Genomic DNA, 18,357 nt, shown 5'->3' with positions numbered 1-18,357 from the left:
AGCACTGGGGGGGAAGAATCTCTACCTTAATCAACTTTATATCCCCAATACCTATAACAGTGCTAGAACAAGTAGGCATTCAATAAATATTTATTTACTGAATGAATGAATCAATCAATAAGATAGGCTCAATATATGTAAACCGAATAAATGAATAAATACATTGACATTAACTTTTATTCTGACTAAGTATTATACAAAGATGATTTAGGTCCTCAAATAAGATAAACAGTCAAAACCCAACCCTAAACTAGGAACTAGATCAAAAAGTGTCATCTTCATGGATAGAAGCTAGCTACCTAGCTAGAATCCACACACTATGCATGAAATCAGCTTATACAGGAAGCATATCTAGAAGTAACTGCCTGTAGCATGATTTTGAGACACTATCTCCATTAAATTAAGGCTTCTCTTCTCAAGTCAGCAAAAAGCATCTCACTTAAAATGCAATAATAAATGAAAAACAATTTATAAATTTGGAACTTATTAAGAAACTGTTCCAGAGACTTAACAGGGAGAAGAGGGATATTATAATGCCATCTTGAAAAGTAAAAGGGAATTAAAATATTTCAGTTTCCTGAAGTTTTATCTTAAAGTAAAGATGAATGATAAGTATTCATTTTTAACATAGAAATATCCCCAAATCACTTAAAATAAATAGGTAACATCACTCAGGGAAAAAAATCCCTTAAGAATATTGACTATATTCACGTTGCCATAAACCCTGTGGTTGGAAACATAGTTTGGTAAAAAGAGATCTGTCACATCCAAACATAGGTAGCAATAGATCAGAGCTAGTCAGAAATTCAAAAAAGTAGCCTGAAAGATGCCAAAAAACTAGGCAGGAGAGATGTCCGTTCTAACATAGTCAGGAACTGGCAGATCCTAAAAGTCCAAGCACCTGAGCTGAGTCCAGGATCCTGGATGGGATAAAAGCAGCCCATGTGAATGGGCAGGTAAGATCTGCTCTATGGCAGAAGCTGCTTGTGACCTTGTTAATTTCATATTCCTAACTGGGTATTTGCCTTGGGTCTCCTAGACTAGTTTGATCCAACTAGGTACCACATGACTGGCAGATAATAAAAGCAACCTACAGACATTCCAGCTCTGTTTGTGGCAATTGCCTAGAGCCTCCTCACTTTGCTTCCAAGCCTTTGAGTACTGTTCTGTTCCAGTTCTGCCTAACTTCCAACCTGCCAGCTTCATTTTCATTTCTAGTCTGGTTCTCACCCAATCTCAGTTTTGATCATTAGCATGCTCAAAGGACTTGGCTTAATCCCACTGTGTCTCTTGGTTTCTGGCCACTTCAGGGAAACTATCTTGACCATCTTGGTTCCAGTTCTGAGAATTCAACCCCTGGCACTCAATTTCCTGGTTGACCTTCTGGCTAGGTCTATTCTGATCTTCAGCCAGAGGGAACAATATAGTGTAGAAATACACCTATTGAAACAATAACATGAAAAATCTAGTGGCTATATTCTAGTTATTGTGCCTGAGGAAAATGGCACTCGAAAAAAGCCATACTCCACAGAAAAGTAATAAGGTAAAACTTTAACTTTTAGACTTCTGTTCTTTGTCATCTCTTTCCAGGGTTTCTCTCCTCTTACCACCTAAAAATCCAGAGGAAATCTAGAGGAACTGCCTGAATTTGATGTAGATTTAAAAATTTATGACAACTACCAGGATTCTTAGGAGAAGCAGAAAGGGGTGGTAATATATCTTCCCTGAAGGGGAGTTCTGCTCATCTAACCTGGCATCCCCATAGGGTTTCTTGAACACCACATGGGACCTATTTGATAGCCAGGTTCGAATGGAAAAGACTGATGCTGCCATGTACTGTCTTTGACAAGGAGGCAGAGAGGAGAGGGTGATTAGCTGATGTGCAGATGAATTCTGACTTCTTATCTAGGAGCTGTCACAGAATGGGCTCTGTGTTGGGGCCTAGTTTCCAGAGGGTCTCAGAACAACTTTAAAAGATGAATTGATGCTGTTGAATGAGCCTGGTAGCCTTGTTAAGTCACTTGACCTGCAGTCAGGTTAGAGTATGGTTAGCTACTTGGCCACATCCTTCTGCCAGACACTCTGGCCTTTAGGTTCCAGAGCAGCCAGGGGGGTGGGGGTGTCTATCTTTCACTGACATTGGCAGAGTGTGTGCACCTCCAGAGAGAAGGTCATATCTATTGTTGGGAAATGCAAACATAGCCCATGGTAACAGGGGAAAGGCAGAGGTTAGCTATATTTCATCTGTCATATGGAGCCCTTGTTCTGGCTAGAAGCAGAATTGTGGGATAGCCTTGTCTGTTAATCTATCCTATGGTTAATCAGGAAATCTAAAAACTGGTCTTGATCCAACAATGGCTTTTACTCAGTAATTTGATCACTTCTGTTCCAGCAGTAGCCTTTCCTAATCTGCCCTTATCTAGTGGGATGAAACACTCACACTTAATTCTAGGCTATTGCAAAAGAAGATTCAGGGCAATAGACTCCATCTACCTTATTCTTACTGTTGAAGGGAAATTCAAATTGGCTGTGGTCAATTATCCAGCATGTGACAAAGATCACTGCTGATGTCTACAGGCCCACCCTTGCAGGAGCCTGGCACCTTGCTATGCAATCCGTTCACTCCAGCTTGTAATATGTTCAGAAGTTCAGAAAGCTCAACAGTGAATAGTGGCAGGTTTCTTCTTCAGAAACTTTGAGCTACAAATTACTTATATATCAAGCAGCCAGAATCACTGGGCTGACTCCAAGTCTGAATACCAGAGTAACCAAGACTAAGTCAGTCTGTGAGATCCTCTCTCTTGAAAACTTATAGTTTAGTGCTGCTGGAATTCAGTGACCAATCAGATGCAAACGATGGGTAGAGGTTTCTGCTTAGCACTCTGATTCCAGATGTGCTGAAAGTGACTCACTTAGGAGATCAGTGAAAAAGTAGCTAGTCATCCCAAATTGCAGATTCCTACTCCTTCCATTCTCTGCCCTAGAAACCACTATGGCCCTTCCAAGGTGTTAAATGTGGCATACTGAGACTTACAGCAGTCCAGTGCTTTTCAAAGCACAATTGCCTGGGTCAAATAACCAGAAAAATAAGACTCTAGGACTACCACATTTCTCCTGACCCCTGAGTGTCCTGGGAACAGCATCATACTAGACTTCATAGCAGATCAATCCCTGTGCTGGAGGCACCAGACAATTGTGGTGGTGGCTGTCCTTATAAAAACAGCAAATGCTTTTCCTTACTGCTCAAACTATGCTCTATTCATCAGGGAGGTGGTAGTCTACCTCACTCTTCTATAGTAATTTATATGGTCCTTCTGCTCAAAGAAACTTTTCCAGAAACTTCTACATCTGAATTTACCTGTCTACTGCTATTGCCCTGCCAGGGATGGTCAGACAGACAGAATTGGTTGGAATTTTTCTGATGTCACAAAATATGTAGGCACTATGCAATTACCTATCTTGTAACTACAAAATTCACACAGAATTTTTCTACATGGAATACCCTCTTCTATAGTAATGACCACTACAACCCCTCTCTATTATCTTTTTTTTCACTGCTAAGGTTGATACTTCAAAGAGGTATAAAGCATCCCCCACAAAAAGCTTAGAGGTGGCACTGACCAATGTGTCAAAGATTACTATAGATTCATTGTACCAAAGAATATGGCTGACAGGCCCTGGGCACTGGACAGGAGCAGTGGGGTGGGGGTTTTCAGGTAGGAGAATTTCTGGTCTTCAGCCCAACATATCCACTCCATACCAAAATTCTAAGACTTTTTTGGATCAATTCAAGTTTCTCAAGATTATCAATCCCATTGTGTTCTTGCTATATTTATCTGCCAAGACACAGCTTTAGAGTTTAAACCCTTATAGCCTGCTCTAAAATACTAGGTGGGATTTCTGAGCAATTGATTGCAAGAGAAAGTAGACTTTCTCCTGTAGTTGCCAAAGGAGGTAGAGGACAAACCAGAAAATCAGTGGTAGGAAGCCCAGAAAAGCCTTGACCATCCTCTGTCTTGCCTGGCCCCAGATAAAAGGGAGCCTGGAAAAGGGTTGGCTTCTTCCTAATCTATGTGATCAAGAGCAAACAATGACTGGCAAACACTCACTCTAACCTTATTCATGTCAGTCATCTAGGACTCCTCTCTTTGGCTCTGCCCTTCTCACCTCCTATTCCATTCCACTTTTATCTGGGCGCCAATATTTTGGCTTTGTAAACCATTTCTCAATTCTGGTCTAATGCCTTGAATCTGACGCCTTAATTCAACTATTCCTACCATGGCTCCCAAGTTAACTTAGCCTATTTTGAATGGTAGTAATTTGAAGCCAAATATCCTTCCCATGATCCAAGCTCTCCTTCCATTCCCTATAACCCTTAGATACAAGTACTAGACCTCTACCAAACCTACTCCAGTCCTCTGAAATCCTTGGTCCACAACAGTTAGAATTAGCCTTATTTCTTGGCAACCATAGCTCCCTTTGATGTTTTCAATCAGTATGCTTGATTATCATGAATAAGAATTCTGGGCATACTGGTCACCCCACCAAGACACAATGAGGCTTAGCCTAAAAAACAGCCAGCCAAATAGTCTAACCATTACTGAAGGAATTTAGGGAGTTAAAGGAGGAGAAACAGTAGCTATGAAATGCACATGCTTAGAAACTAAACTGGAAATATAGTGGGAATATTCCTTTCAGCATCAAACTTCTTTCCCAAATTTTTTCTATTTTGGAGGCTGATCATGATTCTTGTTGCCTATCTTGGGAAATGTCTGTATTTTAGGAAGTGCTGATGTCTTAATCCAAAGGAGTGTACAATGACAAGCGGAATTTTTATGGTTATAATAGCGTCATAGAATATCTTAGCTTCCGTCATGTCAGCAACTGTTTACTCTGGCTACTTAAAGGTCAGCTGCATTCCTGCATATCTGAAAATAAAAGATATAAACATCTTATCTTTCAGGGCCCTCCAGTGCTTCACAATGATATTCTCTGCATTTTTATTTAAAATTGCTAATTAAAACAAATTTAATGCTCAGATTCGTCATTGGAATTATCCTCATAGTCAAAAGATAAGGCATTAAATTAAGACTTCTTTCTTAGAAAGGGACAAAAGAGGTCATGAAACAATCAATTTCATCTGAAATTAAGAGTTCCTATACCTGATTAGTAAGTTTCCATTTTGAGACATTTTGTTAAGTGTCCTGAATAAATGCATGTATTATGGGCTGAAATTTGTGTTCTGTCCCCAAATTCATATGTTGAAACCCTAATATGTGGAGGCTAAGCCTTTGAGAGGTAATTAGGTTTAGATGAGGTCATGAAGGTGAGGCCCCCATCATGGGATTAGTGTTCTTATATGGAGAGAAAGAGAGACCAGAACTCACTTGCTCTCTGCCCTGTGAGGACACAGTGAGAAGGTAGCCATCTGTAAGCCAGGAAGAGAGCCCTTACTGGGAAACCAAATTGACTAGCACCTTGATCTTGGACTGCCTAGTCTCTAGAACTGTGAGAAATAAATTCCTGTTGTTTAAGCCACCAGTCTATGGTGTTTTATTATGGCAGCCTGAGCTGACCTTCACCATGTATATCTTTTAAACATAAAAAAAAATTAATGATCTATCCATATGCCCTTAACATCCTTCTACTAAAATCTATCACTGTGCTTGGGTCAGTTATCCAGTGATGTCACTTGAGTGGTACAGACTTCAGGTTGACATTCTGCCTATAAAGGAAGTGATTAAATAATAAACTATGAAGATTGGATCAGTCACTGGGAAGTCAAGGAACAAAGCAAAAGCTAAGCTAGAGAAGAGAGTCTACTGTCAGAATATGAGTCCAGAAAGTCACTGGGATCAATACCAAAGACTGAGTAAGAGTTGCAGAGTAAGAAGGGGATGATGTCTAGAGTCTTTGGATCAAACAAGTCACATGAAACTTACTTAGGAAGACAGACAACTCCATGGCCCATTTATTCCCATATTCATATTCTTCAATGGTAAAAGACCTATTGGTAATAAATATCACTGTACAAAGGAATTTTGGTGTGAGTATGTATACATGTGCTGTAGTGACAGGAGTATGAATGTTAAACCATAACATACACAAATACATCTTAAAAGTCCAGTTAGTGGAAAATCATAAGCCAAAAATGATGTTGATAAAAATGCACATTACAACACACACTGTAGGGTTAGTCCAATAACCACAACAAACTCAACTGATCATAAACTTAAATAGTAATTTTTCATTAAAAACAAAAATAACAAAAATTAAAAATCATGAACAACTTAAACAACATGGATGATGTGCCGTAAAAGAAACATCCTTCCTCCAAATTTAGGAATTCTAACTTGGTTGTGCGCATGCACAGTAGAACTCTGCAAATGTTAAGTGCTTTGTGACAGAGACTTCTTAGAAAAATTGTACTCTTCAGGAAACCATAGCCATGAGCTAATTTTAGTTTATGAACACCAAATTTTAGTATCTCAAACTCATTCAATAGATAACTTCTAGGAAGCAGCTCATGTAAAAAAGCAATGCTGTGAATTGTGACTCATTTGTCAGTAAGACCCATAGAAAGGACTTGCATTTGGGGGAGTTTGAGGTTCACCAGCAGGAGTCCACTGCATAACAGACAACCACTGGCTGCTGCATGGCACTGTGATGGCAGATGCACTAGAGGAGCTGGGCCTCCTGGCTTAGCGTTCTCTCCTTGATGATCTGTTTAAAATGTTAGTATCTACTTACTGGCTGGAATCTGGAAGAAATTCCTAGATGCTGACAAACAGGTTAAGAGAAAAAACCCCAGAGCTCCACACTCTGAAATGGGCTTTTACAATCTTAGTTACAGGAAAACCCCTGAACCCAGGCAGGCCTCTGGCCTAACATAGGAAGTTGCCTAGAGATTGTAGAGAATCCTATAGGCATCTGAGCCTAGGATAGCTTCAGCTTGGCACCATTCTGAGAGCCTATATACAAGGGATATACAGATGTGGCTGCTGCTGTTGTGCCATTCTAAGAAGGGAGAGGGTAGACCAGGTGCTTCCATGCATCCTTAGGATGGTCCCCAGCACCCTGCTATGAGACCAGGATGTGAGTAGACTGCTCACAGCCCCAAGGATGGTTCAACATATGCATTTAATAAATGTGATATATCACAGAAACAGAACTGAGGAAAAAAACCACATGATCATTTCAATAGATGCAGAAAAATCATTTGATAAAGTTCAGCATCCTTTCATGATAAAAATCCTCAACAAACTCTGCATAGAAGGCACATACCTCAAAATAAAATAACAAAGGCCATATACAATAAACTCATAGCAAACATCATACTTAATGGAGAAAATCTGAAAGCATTCCCTTTAGAGGAACAAGACAAAGATGCCCACTTTTAGCACTCTTAGTCATTGAAGCACTGGAAGTCCTAGCCAGAACAATCAGGAAAGAGAAAAAAATAAAAGGCATCCAAATTGGAAAAGAGGAAGTTAAATTATCTTTGTTTGTAGATGGTATGATCGTATACTAGAAAACCCTAAAGATTCCACCAAAAACTCATAGATTGATCAGTGAATTCAGTAAAGTTTGAAGATGCAAAATCAATGTACGAAAATCAGTGGCATTTCTATACATCAGTAATGATTTAGCCAAGAACAATAGCTACCAAAAAAAAAAAAAAACAAACAAACCCAAAACCAAAAAGCAAACAACCCCCACCCCCACCAAAAAAACACCTAGGAATATATTCAACCAATGAGGTGAAAGATCTCTACAAGGAAAACTATAAATCATTGATAAAAGAAATTATAGAGGACATAAACAAATGAAAAAACATCCCATGCTCGTGAATTGGAAGAATTAATATTGTTAAAATGACCATACTGTCCAAAGCAATATATAGATTCAATGAAATGCCTATCATAATACCAACAACATTTTTCACAGAATTAGAAAAAAACAATTCCCAATGTCAGATGGAACAAAAAAGGGTCCAAATAGCCAAAGCGATTCTAAGCAAAAAGAACAAAAATGGAGGCATCATATTACCTGACTTCAAATCATACTATAAGGGCATAGTAAACAAAACAGCATGGTATTGGTATAAAAATGGACACATAGATTAATGGTACAGAAAAGAGAACCTAGAAATAAAGCCACAGACTTATAGCCAAGTGATCTTTGACAAAGTCAACAAGAACATACACTGAGGAAATGACACCCTATTCAATAAATGGTACTGAGAAAATTGGATTACCATGTGCAGAAGAATGAAACTGGACCCCTAACTCTCACCATACACAGAAATCAACTCGAGATGGATTAAAGATTTGAATTAAAGACTTGAAACTATAAAAGTACTAGAAGAAAAGCTATGGAAAACTCTTCTGGACATTGGTCTAGGCAAGGAATTCATGACTAAGACCTCAAAAGCATAGGCAACAAAAATACAAATAGACAAAAGGGACTTAATTAAAGTAAAAAGCTCTGTACAGCAAAAAAAAAAAAAAAAAAGCAGCAGAGTGAACAGACAACCTATGGAACGGGAGAAAATATTTGCAAACTATACATCTGACAGGGGACTAATATCCAGAGTTTACAAGAAACTCAAACTACTTAACAACAACAAAAAAGAAATAATCCCATTAAAAAGTGGGCTAAGGACATGAATAGACATTTTTCAAAAGAAGACCAAAAAATGTTCAACATCACTAATTATCAGAGAAATGCCATTTGCAACTACAATGAGATATCATCTGACACCAATCAGTTTGGATATCATTAAAAAGATTAAAAAAAAAGATATTAGCGAGAAAGCAGAGAAAAGGGAACACTTACACAGTGTTGATGGGAATGTAAATTAGTAAAACCTCTATGGAAATCAGTATGGAGATTTCTCAAAGAGCTAAAAATAGACCTGTCATTTGATCCAACAATCTGGGTATCTACTCAAAGGAAAAATCATTACATCAAAAAGATACCTGCCCTCTTTTATCACAGTGCTATTCACAATAGCAAAGATATGGAATCGACCTAAGTGTCTATCAGTGGATGATTAGATAAAGAAAGTGTAATATATATACACAATTATTTACTATTCAGCTATTAAAAAGAATGAAATAATTTTCTTTAACAACATGGATAGAACTGGAGACCATTATCTTAAGTGAAACAACTCAGACACAGAAAGACAAATACCTCATGTTCTCACTTACAAGTAGAAGATAAATAATGTGTACACATGGAAGTAGAGTGTAGAATGATAGACAGTGGAGGGTAGAGGTGTGGGAGGAGGGTAGATAATGATAAATTACTTAATGGGTACAATGTACGTTACTCTAATGATGTACAGACTAAAAGCCCTGACTTCACTACTGTGCAATATTTATTATACTTGTACTCCATAAATTTATACACACAAAAAAAAGGCATAGACTCAAAACCGGGAGCTGTCAGTTCTTTAAGGGTGACTGGTATGAGCATCAATAAAGTATTCTAAGGATATAAATTTTTTGAAGATTATTTTCTAAGTTACATATTTACCTAAAGCATTAAAAATCCTGAACAAATTCAACAATAACAAATGTGTGCAATTGTTTCTTTCAGCTAAGCCAGGATGCATTGTGGCTCTGTCTCTTATGATAGACTATTTAAGCCAGAGAATATAGTTCACAATTTGAAACATTTATGTTTTACTTGTATACAGAAATATTTAGGACAAGTTCTTGAAAAGACAAAAAAAAAATCTAAAAATAGGGAATTATAATAGAATAGGTTACAGTATCTCCTAAAACTTGTATATGACATACTTTCTATTATGGAGTCAAACAGAGCCTATAAACACATATCAGAAATCCTGAAGTAATTTTTATTTCTAGAAAAACAGCAAAGGTGATATACAAAATAAAGTGAATTGCTAGACTTTTACAAACTCCTAACAAAAGTTTACAATTTCCTGCAGTGGAGATGCACCAGCTGCTTCAGGATGTGGGTAAGACAAGCATGTTCCTGTGGTAACCGTTTCCCACACAAGAAAAATAGTTAAAAGACAAATCTTTGCTAAGCTGCAACCTCCCAGGTCTCCTGATTTATGATACCAACAAGAACAAAGTAAATTGAGCTGTTTAAGAAGTAGTTTAGAAGTAAATATTCAATGAACCAGCAAAGTTTGTCAAATAAAATCACTCTTAATTTACAACGGAAAGAAATACCTTAACATAGTTTGATATTGTCAAAACATTTTAGTACGTGGCATTATATTTTTTACTGATATACTACTAGATCTAGTATACTTTGCAACCATACAAGATAAATATACACATAAATCCTTTAAGGTCCTAGTCAGTCCTTAGTATATGTTAATAATAATTCTCTTAGTGCTACAAATACAGATTTATTCAATTGAAATATGGTGGACATTTGGTTTCTCATAATCTCATATTGTTTCTTTATCTTTTAACCATAAGCTTATCTTCTTATAATATTTACATATTAGTGTTATTTTATACTTTTCTTGTTCATTGTAATTCATTCATTTTATTCACTCATCCTTCCAACAAACATTTATTGAGTATTTACTATATATCAGCAAATAATTGGGTCAATTCATTTTTCCACTGATTTCTCATGTTGTACTTACTCCCCTTCTGGAACTCATTCAATAATATTTCTGATAATAAAAAGCCTCATTTTTTCATTCCATTGGTGCTGATCTCCCCAAAACTTCTATCCAAGAGCTATTGTTGTTATATCTTTATTTCTAAGAGTGAGATGGAGTAGGGTGTGGAGAACTGGGTTGTAAGGAAAGAAATTTAAATGTTTTACTTGTGCTCAACATGCAGTGTACTTAGGTAAGTGTTCAACACGTATTATCTTAAATCAGTTTCATAACAACAAAATGAGGTAAGTATATTATTATTCCCTTTTCATAAACTGAAAAACTGAGTCTCAGCACTTAAGGGATTGGTCACCTAAGGTCACACAGTTAGTAGTTGGCAGTGTCAATAATGTAACTCTGGTCTATCTAATCACAAAATCTTTCTGACAGCTCTTTTAAAAGCATAGTTAGAACCAAATACTTCTTTTTCTCAATCTTTGAAAAAAATTGTTTGAATCTATGCTACTCATAAAACCTAGCTCTCCTCCTCTTCCATTTTGCCTGCAAAAACAATATACTATTTAGATCAACTGCTAAAGAAATACCTTTTAACAATGGTTTTTGAAGCAAAGGTAGACAGCTCATACAATGAAAAACGCTAATGAATAAATTAAAGCATTTTTAAAATCCTGAAATCTATCTGTCCATACACTGTATTATGTTTGATTTTTTTTTCAGACCACTCTTCTAATATTACTGGGAATAACAGATAATAGATTATGAATAGGTATCTAAAAGTTAGTACTATAAATATAAATTAAATCAAGGAAAAACACAAATATAAAATATCTATTTTTATTAACAGAAATGAAATAATATCACAAAATTAATGTTAAAGAAAAAGAATTTATTATGTAGCATTTTAATTATTTCATATCAGTATGTACCTTATATTCTTCAAAATCATTGCTATCTAGCAAGTCCCTTTTCTCCAGTTCTACAAGTTGTTCTGCTGAGGGGTTAGCAGGTAGCGGCTTAACAGAGGCTTGTTCATATATGGGCTTCCCATTAAAAAACAGTTCCTTCCAATCATGCATAAACTTATATGGTATCATACTATTGCAAAAACAAAAAGGTAGAGATGAGTCAATGGTTAGTCAAATATATACTTTAAACCTTAGTATCTGTATTATATTTATGTAATTAACTCACTTTCATCAAATTTAAATAGAAATAATTACTGAAAAATAATTTTAAAGGTTACCACATGTGCAATGACAATCAGACCAATATGTATCATATTTTTCTGTTGCAAATTATTTATAAGTATGTAAACTAACTGTTATCTTAAAGGGGCCTTGAAAAGCATTTAGTCTGTTCATTTTGCCCAGGAGGACACTGATACTAGAGCATTTAAATGATTTCCTAAGGTTGCACATTCAGTTGATATCAGAGCTGGGAATTAAAGAACCTAAGTGTTCTGATTCTGCTGAGTATTTTTAGATACATTGTTCTGTTATGAACCAGTGGAATGAAGTAATGTTCATTCATTCAAACATAAGTTCTGGATATTTTACTAACCATTAAGGATATAATAGCAAGTGGAATTTTAGGCCTCAAATACTAGACTCTGAGAAAGAAAGGGTAAAAATAATTGTACAAATAAATAAAAGTGTTAAATGAGAACATACAATGGGAAAGTATAACAGCTTGACTCAACTTAACTTGGTCTAAGGAAGGTCTCTTTGAAGAAACAACTGCTAAGCTGAAGCCGAAAGAATGCCTATGAGGCAACTAGGACAGAGTGACAGGAAAATTGTTCCAAGAGGAACAAAATGAGCAAAGGAAAGAAAGAGCCAAATATGATTCAGATGCATTTCTCTACAAACAGACCAGAATTTGAAATTACAACTTAAAAATTAGTATATTTCACTCTAATACATGCTACAACATGGATGAACCTTGATGACATTATGCTAAGTGAAATAAGCCAGACACAAAAGGACAAATATTGTATGATTCTATTTATATTAGGCACTTAGAACAGACAAATTCAGAGAGACATAAAGTATAATAGAGATATCAGGGGCTGGTGGCAGGGGGAATGAGGAGTTATTATGTAATGCGTACAGACCTAACAACCTTTCCTGTTTAAACAACTGTGTGGTCAGGGGTCTTGGAGAACTCCTGACTCTACACATATTCAGGTATTTCTTCCCCCTTCTTTCTATCTCCTTCATGTATCAGGGCTTTAAAACCCTCCTTATAAACTTTAAATATTCTCTTTCTGGTTCTACCTTAACATTTGTAGAGATTATTTGGCTTCATGATTGCAATTCACTGAAAGTAGTCCATATATTTAAAAAAAAAAATGTTAGCTATCTTACCTTTACTGTAATTTTTTTCACATTTAAGATGCAAGGAAAAAAACAGATAAAATGGCAAAAGCAGGAACACTTTTTAAATACCTTCTCTAATATTTAAGAATATTGGTCTAGGCTAGGCACAGTGGCTCATGCCTTTAATCCCAGCACTCTGGGAATAAGAAAATCACCTGCTATGGCTTCTGTGGCCCTGAATGTGTTCCTTTCTTATTAACTGAAATTCCTAAGATTCCATGCATACATTTAGGCTGGCTATTCCATTTTCTCTTCTTGAGTGATCCAGATTTCATCAGCTCACCTCAGACCAGCCTGGGCTGCTGAAGCAATTATTAATTCAAAATAAAACAAGTGAGGGAGAAACGCTAATACATCAAACAAGGGATGTTTTAGAAGTAGTACTACACTTTCCATTTTACTTCATTTAATTTGATTAAATAATTTACTTTTTGAGACAGGCTCTTGGTCTGTTGCCTGGGCTAGAGTGCCGTGGTGTCATCATAGCTCACAGCAACCTCAAACTCCTGGGCTCAGGCGATCCTCCTGCCTCAGCATCCTGAGTAGCTGGGACTGCAGGCGTGCACCACCACACCTGGCTAATTTTTCTATTTTTTGTAGAGAAGGGGTCTCACTCAGGCTGGTTTCAAACTCCTGGCCTCGAGCAGTCCTCTCATCTCAGCCTCCCAAAGTGCTTGGATTAGAGGTGTGAACCACTGCTGCTCAGCCACTTTCCATTTCAGAATGAGCTTTTCTTACTTTAAATAACTTGTCCTGAAAAGTCAAGCTACATGGTCTGCTTTAGCCCAGTAGTCTCTATGAATCATTTATGCTACTTGTATGTTATTCTATTGCTATTTAAACATACTTTGATTTTTTAAATTAAACTTTCTATTTTGAGATAATTGTAGATTCACATGAAGTTGTAAGAAAAAATGAGGAGAGATCCATGTACCCTTTACCTAGTGTCCCCCAACTGTAACTTCTTGCAAAACTATAGTACAATATCACAACCAGGATATTGACATTGATACAGTCAAGATACAGAACATGGCTATTCCCACAAACACAAAACCCGTCATCTTGCCCTTTATAGCCACACTCACTTCCCTCTCACCCTTACCCTCTCTTTAGCCTCTGGCAATTGCTAATCTGTTCTCAGTTTCTATAATCTTGTCATTTCACACACGTTATGTAAATGGAATCACACAGCATGTAAACTTTTGGGATTGGCTTTTTTTCATTCAGCATAATTATCTGGAGATCCATCCACGTTGTGGCATGTTTATTCTTTTTTATTGCTTAGCAATAATCCATGGTATAGATGTTCCACAGTTTAGCCATTGTCCACTGAAGAACATGTGGATTGTTAAAAGTTTTAAGCTATAAACATTCAACCATTTTTGTGTGAACATAAGTCTTAATTTCTCTAGGGTAAATGCCCAGAAGTATAATTGCCAAGTAGTATGAGAGTTGTATATTCAACTTTTTGAGAAACTGACACACTGTTTTCCAGAGAGGCTGTACCATTTTACCTTCTCACCAGCAATGAATGAGTGATTTTCTCTGTATCCTTATCCACGCTTGGTGTTTTCATTAGTTTGAAAATTTTAGCCATTCTTATAGGTGCGTACTGATATATCACTGTGGTTTCAATTTGAATTTGTCTAATGGCCGATGGCAAAAACTTTTTTCATGTGCATATTTGTCATTAGTATATTCTCTTCAGTGAAATGTGTTTTCACATCTTTTGTCCATTTTCTGATTGGATTTTTTCATTGTTGAGTTTTAAAAATATTTGATCTATCCTAGAGGTTACTTCATCCTTTGTAGGATATGTAGTTTGCAAATATTTTCTCCCACTTTGTATGTCTTTTCATCTTTTTCAAAGCAAAAGGTTTTAATTTTGAGAAGTTCAATCTATCAGCTTTTATCTCTTGCAGAGCAAAAGTTTCTAATTTTAATGAAGTCCAGTTTGTCAAACTTTCCTTTTATGGATCATGCTTTTGGTGTCAAGTCTAAGAACTCTCTACCTGGTCATAGAACCCAAAGATTTTCTCCTGTTTTTTTTAAAAGTTTTATGGTTTTATGTTTTATATTTAAGTCCATGATTTATTATGAGTTAATTTTTTTTTTTTTTTTTTTTTGAGACAGAGTCTCGCTCTGTTGCCCAGGCTAGAGTGCCGTGGCAATGAGTTAATTTTTATATAAGGTATAACAATTAAAGATTCTCTTTTTTTAAAAAAATTATTTCTTCCCTATGGATACCCAAGTGCTCCAGCACCATTTGTAAAAAAGGCTGTCTTTCCTTCATCAAATTGCTTTTGCACCTTTGCAATAATCAATTGAGCATTTTTGTGTGGATCGACTTCTGAGTTCTCCATTCTGTTCCATTGATCTATGTGTCTATCCTTCTGCCAATACCACACAGTCTTGATTACTGTAGCTGTATCGTAAGTCATGAAATTGGGTAGACTGATTCCTCCCAATAAATATTTCTTTTCAAAATTGTTTTAGCTGTGCTAGTTACTTTGCATTTTCATGTAAATTTTAAAATAATTTTGTCTGTATCTACCAAAAATATTTCTGGGCTTTTGATAGGCATTGATTAAACTTCTATATTAACTTGGAAAAAACTGACATCTTTATTGAATTTTCCAATCCATGAACACAGCATGTCTGTACATGTATTTAGATCATCTTTGATTTTTATTATTTTTGTCAGTGTTTTATAGTTTCCTTCATATAAATCCTGCACATATTTTGTTAGGTTTATACCTAAGTATTTCATTTGCTTTCCTTTGATTAATGTTTGCCTGATAAATCTTTTTCCATCCTTTTACCTTCAACATGCATATATCGTTTTATCTGAGGTGAGTTTCTTGTAGACAGCATGTAGTTTGGTCATATTTTTAATCTACTCTTCCAATTATTGATATGTTAGAGCTTAAGTCTTTCATTTCATTTCTGTTTTCTGTTCTTTCTGGTTTTTGTTTGTTTGTTTGTTTGTTTGTTTCTATTTCATTTTCCTGCCTTCCTATGGGATAAATAACTATTTTTTAGAATTCCCCTTTGAATTATCTATAGTGTTTTTGAGTGTATCTTTTTGTAAAAGTTATTCAGTTATGCTAGGCTTTATATTATACATACATAATTTATCCCATCCATTGATGTCATCATTTTACCAGTTCAAGTATAGAAATTTTACCACCCTTTAGGTCCCTTTACCTTTGCCCATTTATAATTCTTAAATATTTCCTCTACATAATTTAGAATTATATCAGAAAGTGTTATAATTTTTGCTTCAACTGTCAAATTGCTTTCACAAGAAAAGAAGGAAATCCTATTGTACTTACTCATATTTTTGCTTATCATGTTCTTTCTTCTTTTCTGATATTCCAAGGTTCCTTTCTTTGAAAGTGCTTGCTTGCATGGATAGTCGTTGACTTGGTGTTCACACAGAGGGATGATCTCTGGAGGTTTCTATTCAGTCATCTTGTTCCACACCCCTCCTCTGAGGTTCCTTTTCTTAAAATCATTTCTTTCTGTTTAGAGAACTTCCCTTTAGCCATTCTTTTTAGGGTAGGTATGTTGGCAACAAATTTTCTTAGTTATCATCATCTAACAACATTAGATTTCCTCTTCAGTCCTGAAGGACATTTTCACCTTGTGTAGGATTCTGTGTTGAGAGTTTATTTCTTTCAGTATTTGAAAAATATTATGCCACTTCCTTTTGTTCTCCATGGTTTCTGGTGAGAAATCCTCTGTCATCTCAATTACTTTTCCCCTATAGGTAAACTGCTATAGCTGTAGTTCTCTGGGTGCTTTCAAGATGTTGTTTTCTTTCATTAGTTTTCAGAAATTTTATTATAATGTATCTTTACATGAATTTTTCTGGGCTTATCTTGTTCAGGATTTGCTGAGATTTTTGAATTTATAGAATTATATTGCTTGGCAAATTTGGGAAATTTTCAGCCATTATTTCTCTGAGTACTTTTTCAGCCCCACCTTCTTCTCTACTTTTGGGACTCCAATGACATGAATGACTGGTCTTTGAAGCTCCGTTAATTTTTTTCAGTCTATTTTCTATATGTTGTCCAGACAGGGTAATTTCTATTGCTTTATTTTCTAGTTCACTGATCCTTTCCTCTGTCCCCTTCATTCTGCTGCTGAGCTCAACCACTGACCTTTTAATTTTGATTATATTTTTCAGTTCTAACATTTCCACTTGATTCTCATTGATATTGTATTTCTTTGCTGTGACTAAATTTTGATAAGATTTTCTTCATTTTTTCCAAGGATGTTTGTAATTTTTCTTTAAAACATTTTTGTCATAGCTGCCTTAAAATCTTTATCAGACAATTCCAACATCTGTGTCATCTCAATGTTAGTTTAGTTTCCTTATAATTTTGTTCTTATAATTTCTGAACTTTTGAATTAATATCAATCTGAAAAGTATTTTTAAACATTCCTCTTTAATTACTTTTACTTCTTAGTGTTATTTATTTCTTTTTTTCTCAATCTTGTACCTTATTAGTTTTATCTTCAAAAGTCCTCATCATTGTGTTATTTCATTTGTTAGATTTTTATATGATAGTGGGCCAGACATATGGCTGTAGGGGATAGAGATGTAGAGAAAGCCTTTATCAGGTATAGGTGTAATGGGATGCTTTCCCTCTTTTTTTCTGACCCTGCAGGTAATCTGGCTTTCATTCCTTTCATTGTGAATTCTTAAGAAGATTTCAACCTGAGTAACTGGAGAGGTATACAAATTTAACTGGATTGCCTTATCCTTCTATTTGTGGAGGTACTTTCCCTGAGATATACTGTAGTGTCTTAAACCTTTAGTTTTCAGCAAAGGACAACACAAGAAATAAGTCTTTGAATCCAGATGTTACATTCGCTGAAAAGACCTTGCTGTAAGACATTCTCCTCTAGGTCCATTGGACTACTCAGTGTATGTTAGGTGAGATCACATTAGAAAACTATTTTTCTTAACTGAGTGCTAAGAAAATTTTGTATTCTGTTGAGAACTAGAACATAAAATGAAAAGCATGCAACAGATTGTTTCTTTTTTTGCTTCGGCTTCTAGGAAGCTCAGATCAAATTTGCAGCTCAGTTGCAGTTACTGACAAATCTACTGCTGCCTATATAACTGTCTTTCAATTTATCCTTTGTTCTTAACTCCCTGCTTTAATTTGGATTTTCCTTTGTTATTATTTTGGCATTTTCTTTTTTGGTATTTTTAAATATTTCCTTACAAATATGTCGATTCCTTTTAGAAACAAGGTATAATGAAAAGAAATAGATTTAACAAGTAATAAAATAATCTTTGAATAATTCAAGTCTTATATAAAGTTCCAAGTGTTTCAAATAAATTAT

The 18,357-nt window shown here is 35.6% G+C and overlaps 1 protein-coding gene across 1 annotated transcript in view; it reads right to left on the bottom strand.

The window, feature by feature from the left end:
• SPEF2 (sperm flagellar 2) overlaps positions 1-18,357 on the bottom strand; it is a 209,458-nt gene that overhangs the window by 147,615 nt on the left and 43,486 nt on the right. The window contains exon 9 of the mRNA XM_012663396.1: positions 11,545-11,713. Coding sequence (XP_012518850.1) covers positions 11,545-11,713 — 169 coding nt within the window. The remainder of the gene's footprint in view (positions 1-11,544; positions 11,714-18,357) is intronic.

The sequence above is a fragment of the Propithecus coquereli genome, unplaced genomic scaffold (genome assembly GCF_000956105.1).
Source record: "Propithecus coquereli isolate 6110/MARCELLA unplaced genomic scaffold, Pcoq_1.0 Scaffold809, whole genome shotgun sequence".
Taxonomy (NCBI): Eukaryota; Metazoa; Chordata; class Mammalia; order Primates; family Indriidae; genus Propithecus; species Propithecus coquereli.
Note: the sequence above shows the minus strand (reverse complement) of the source record. Positions and strands in the feature narration are given on the sequence as shown.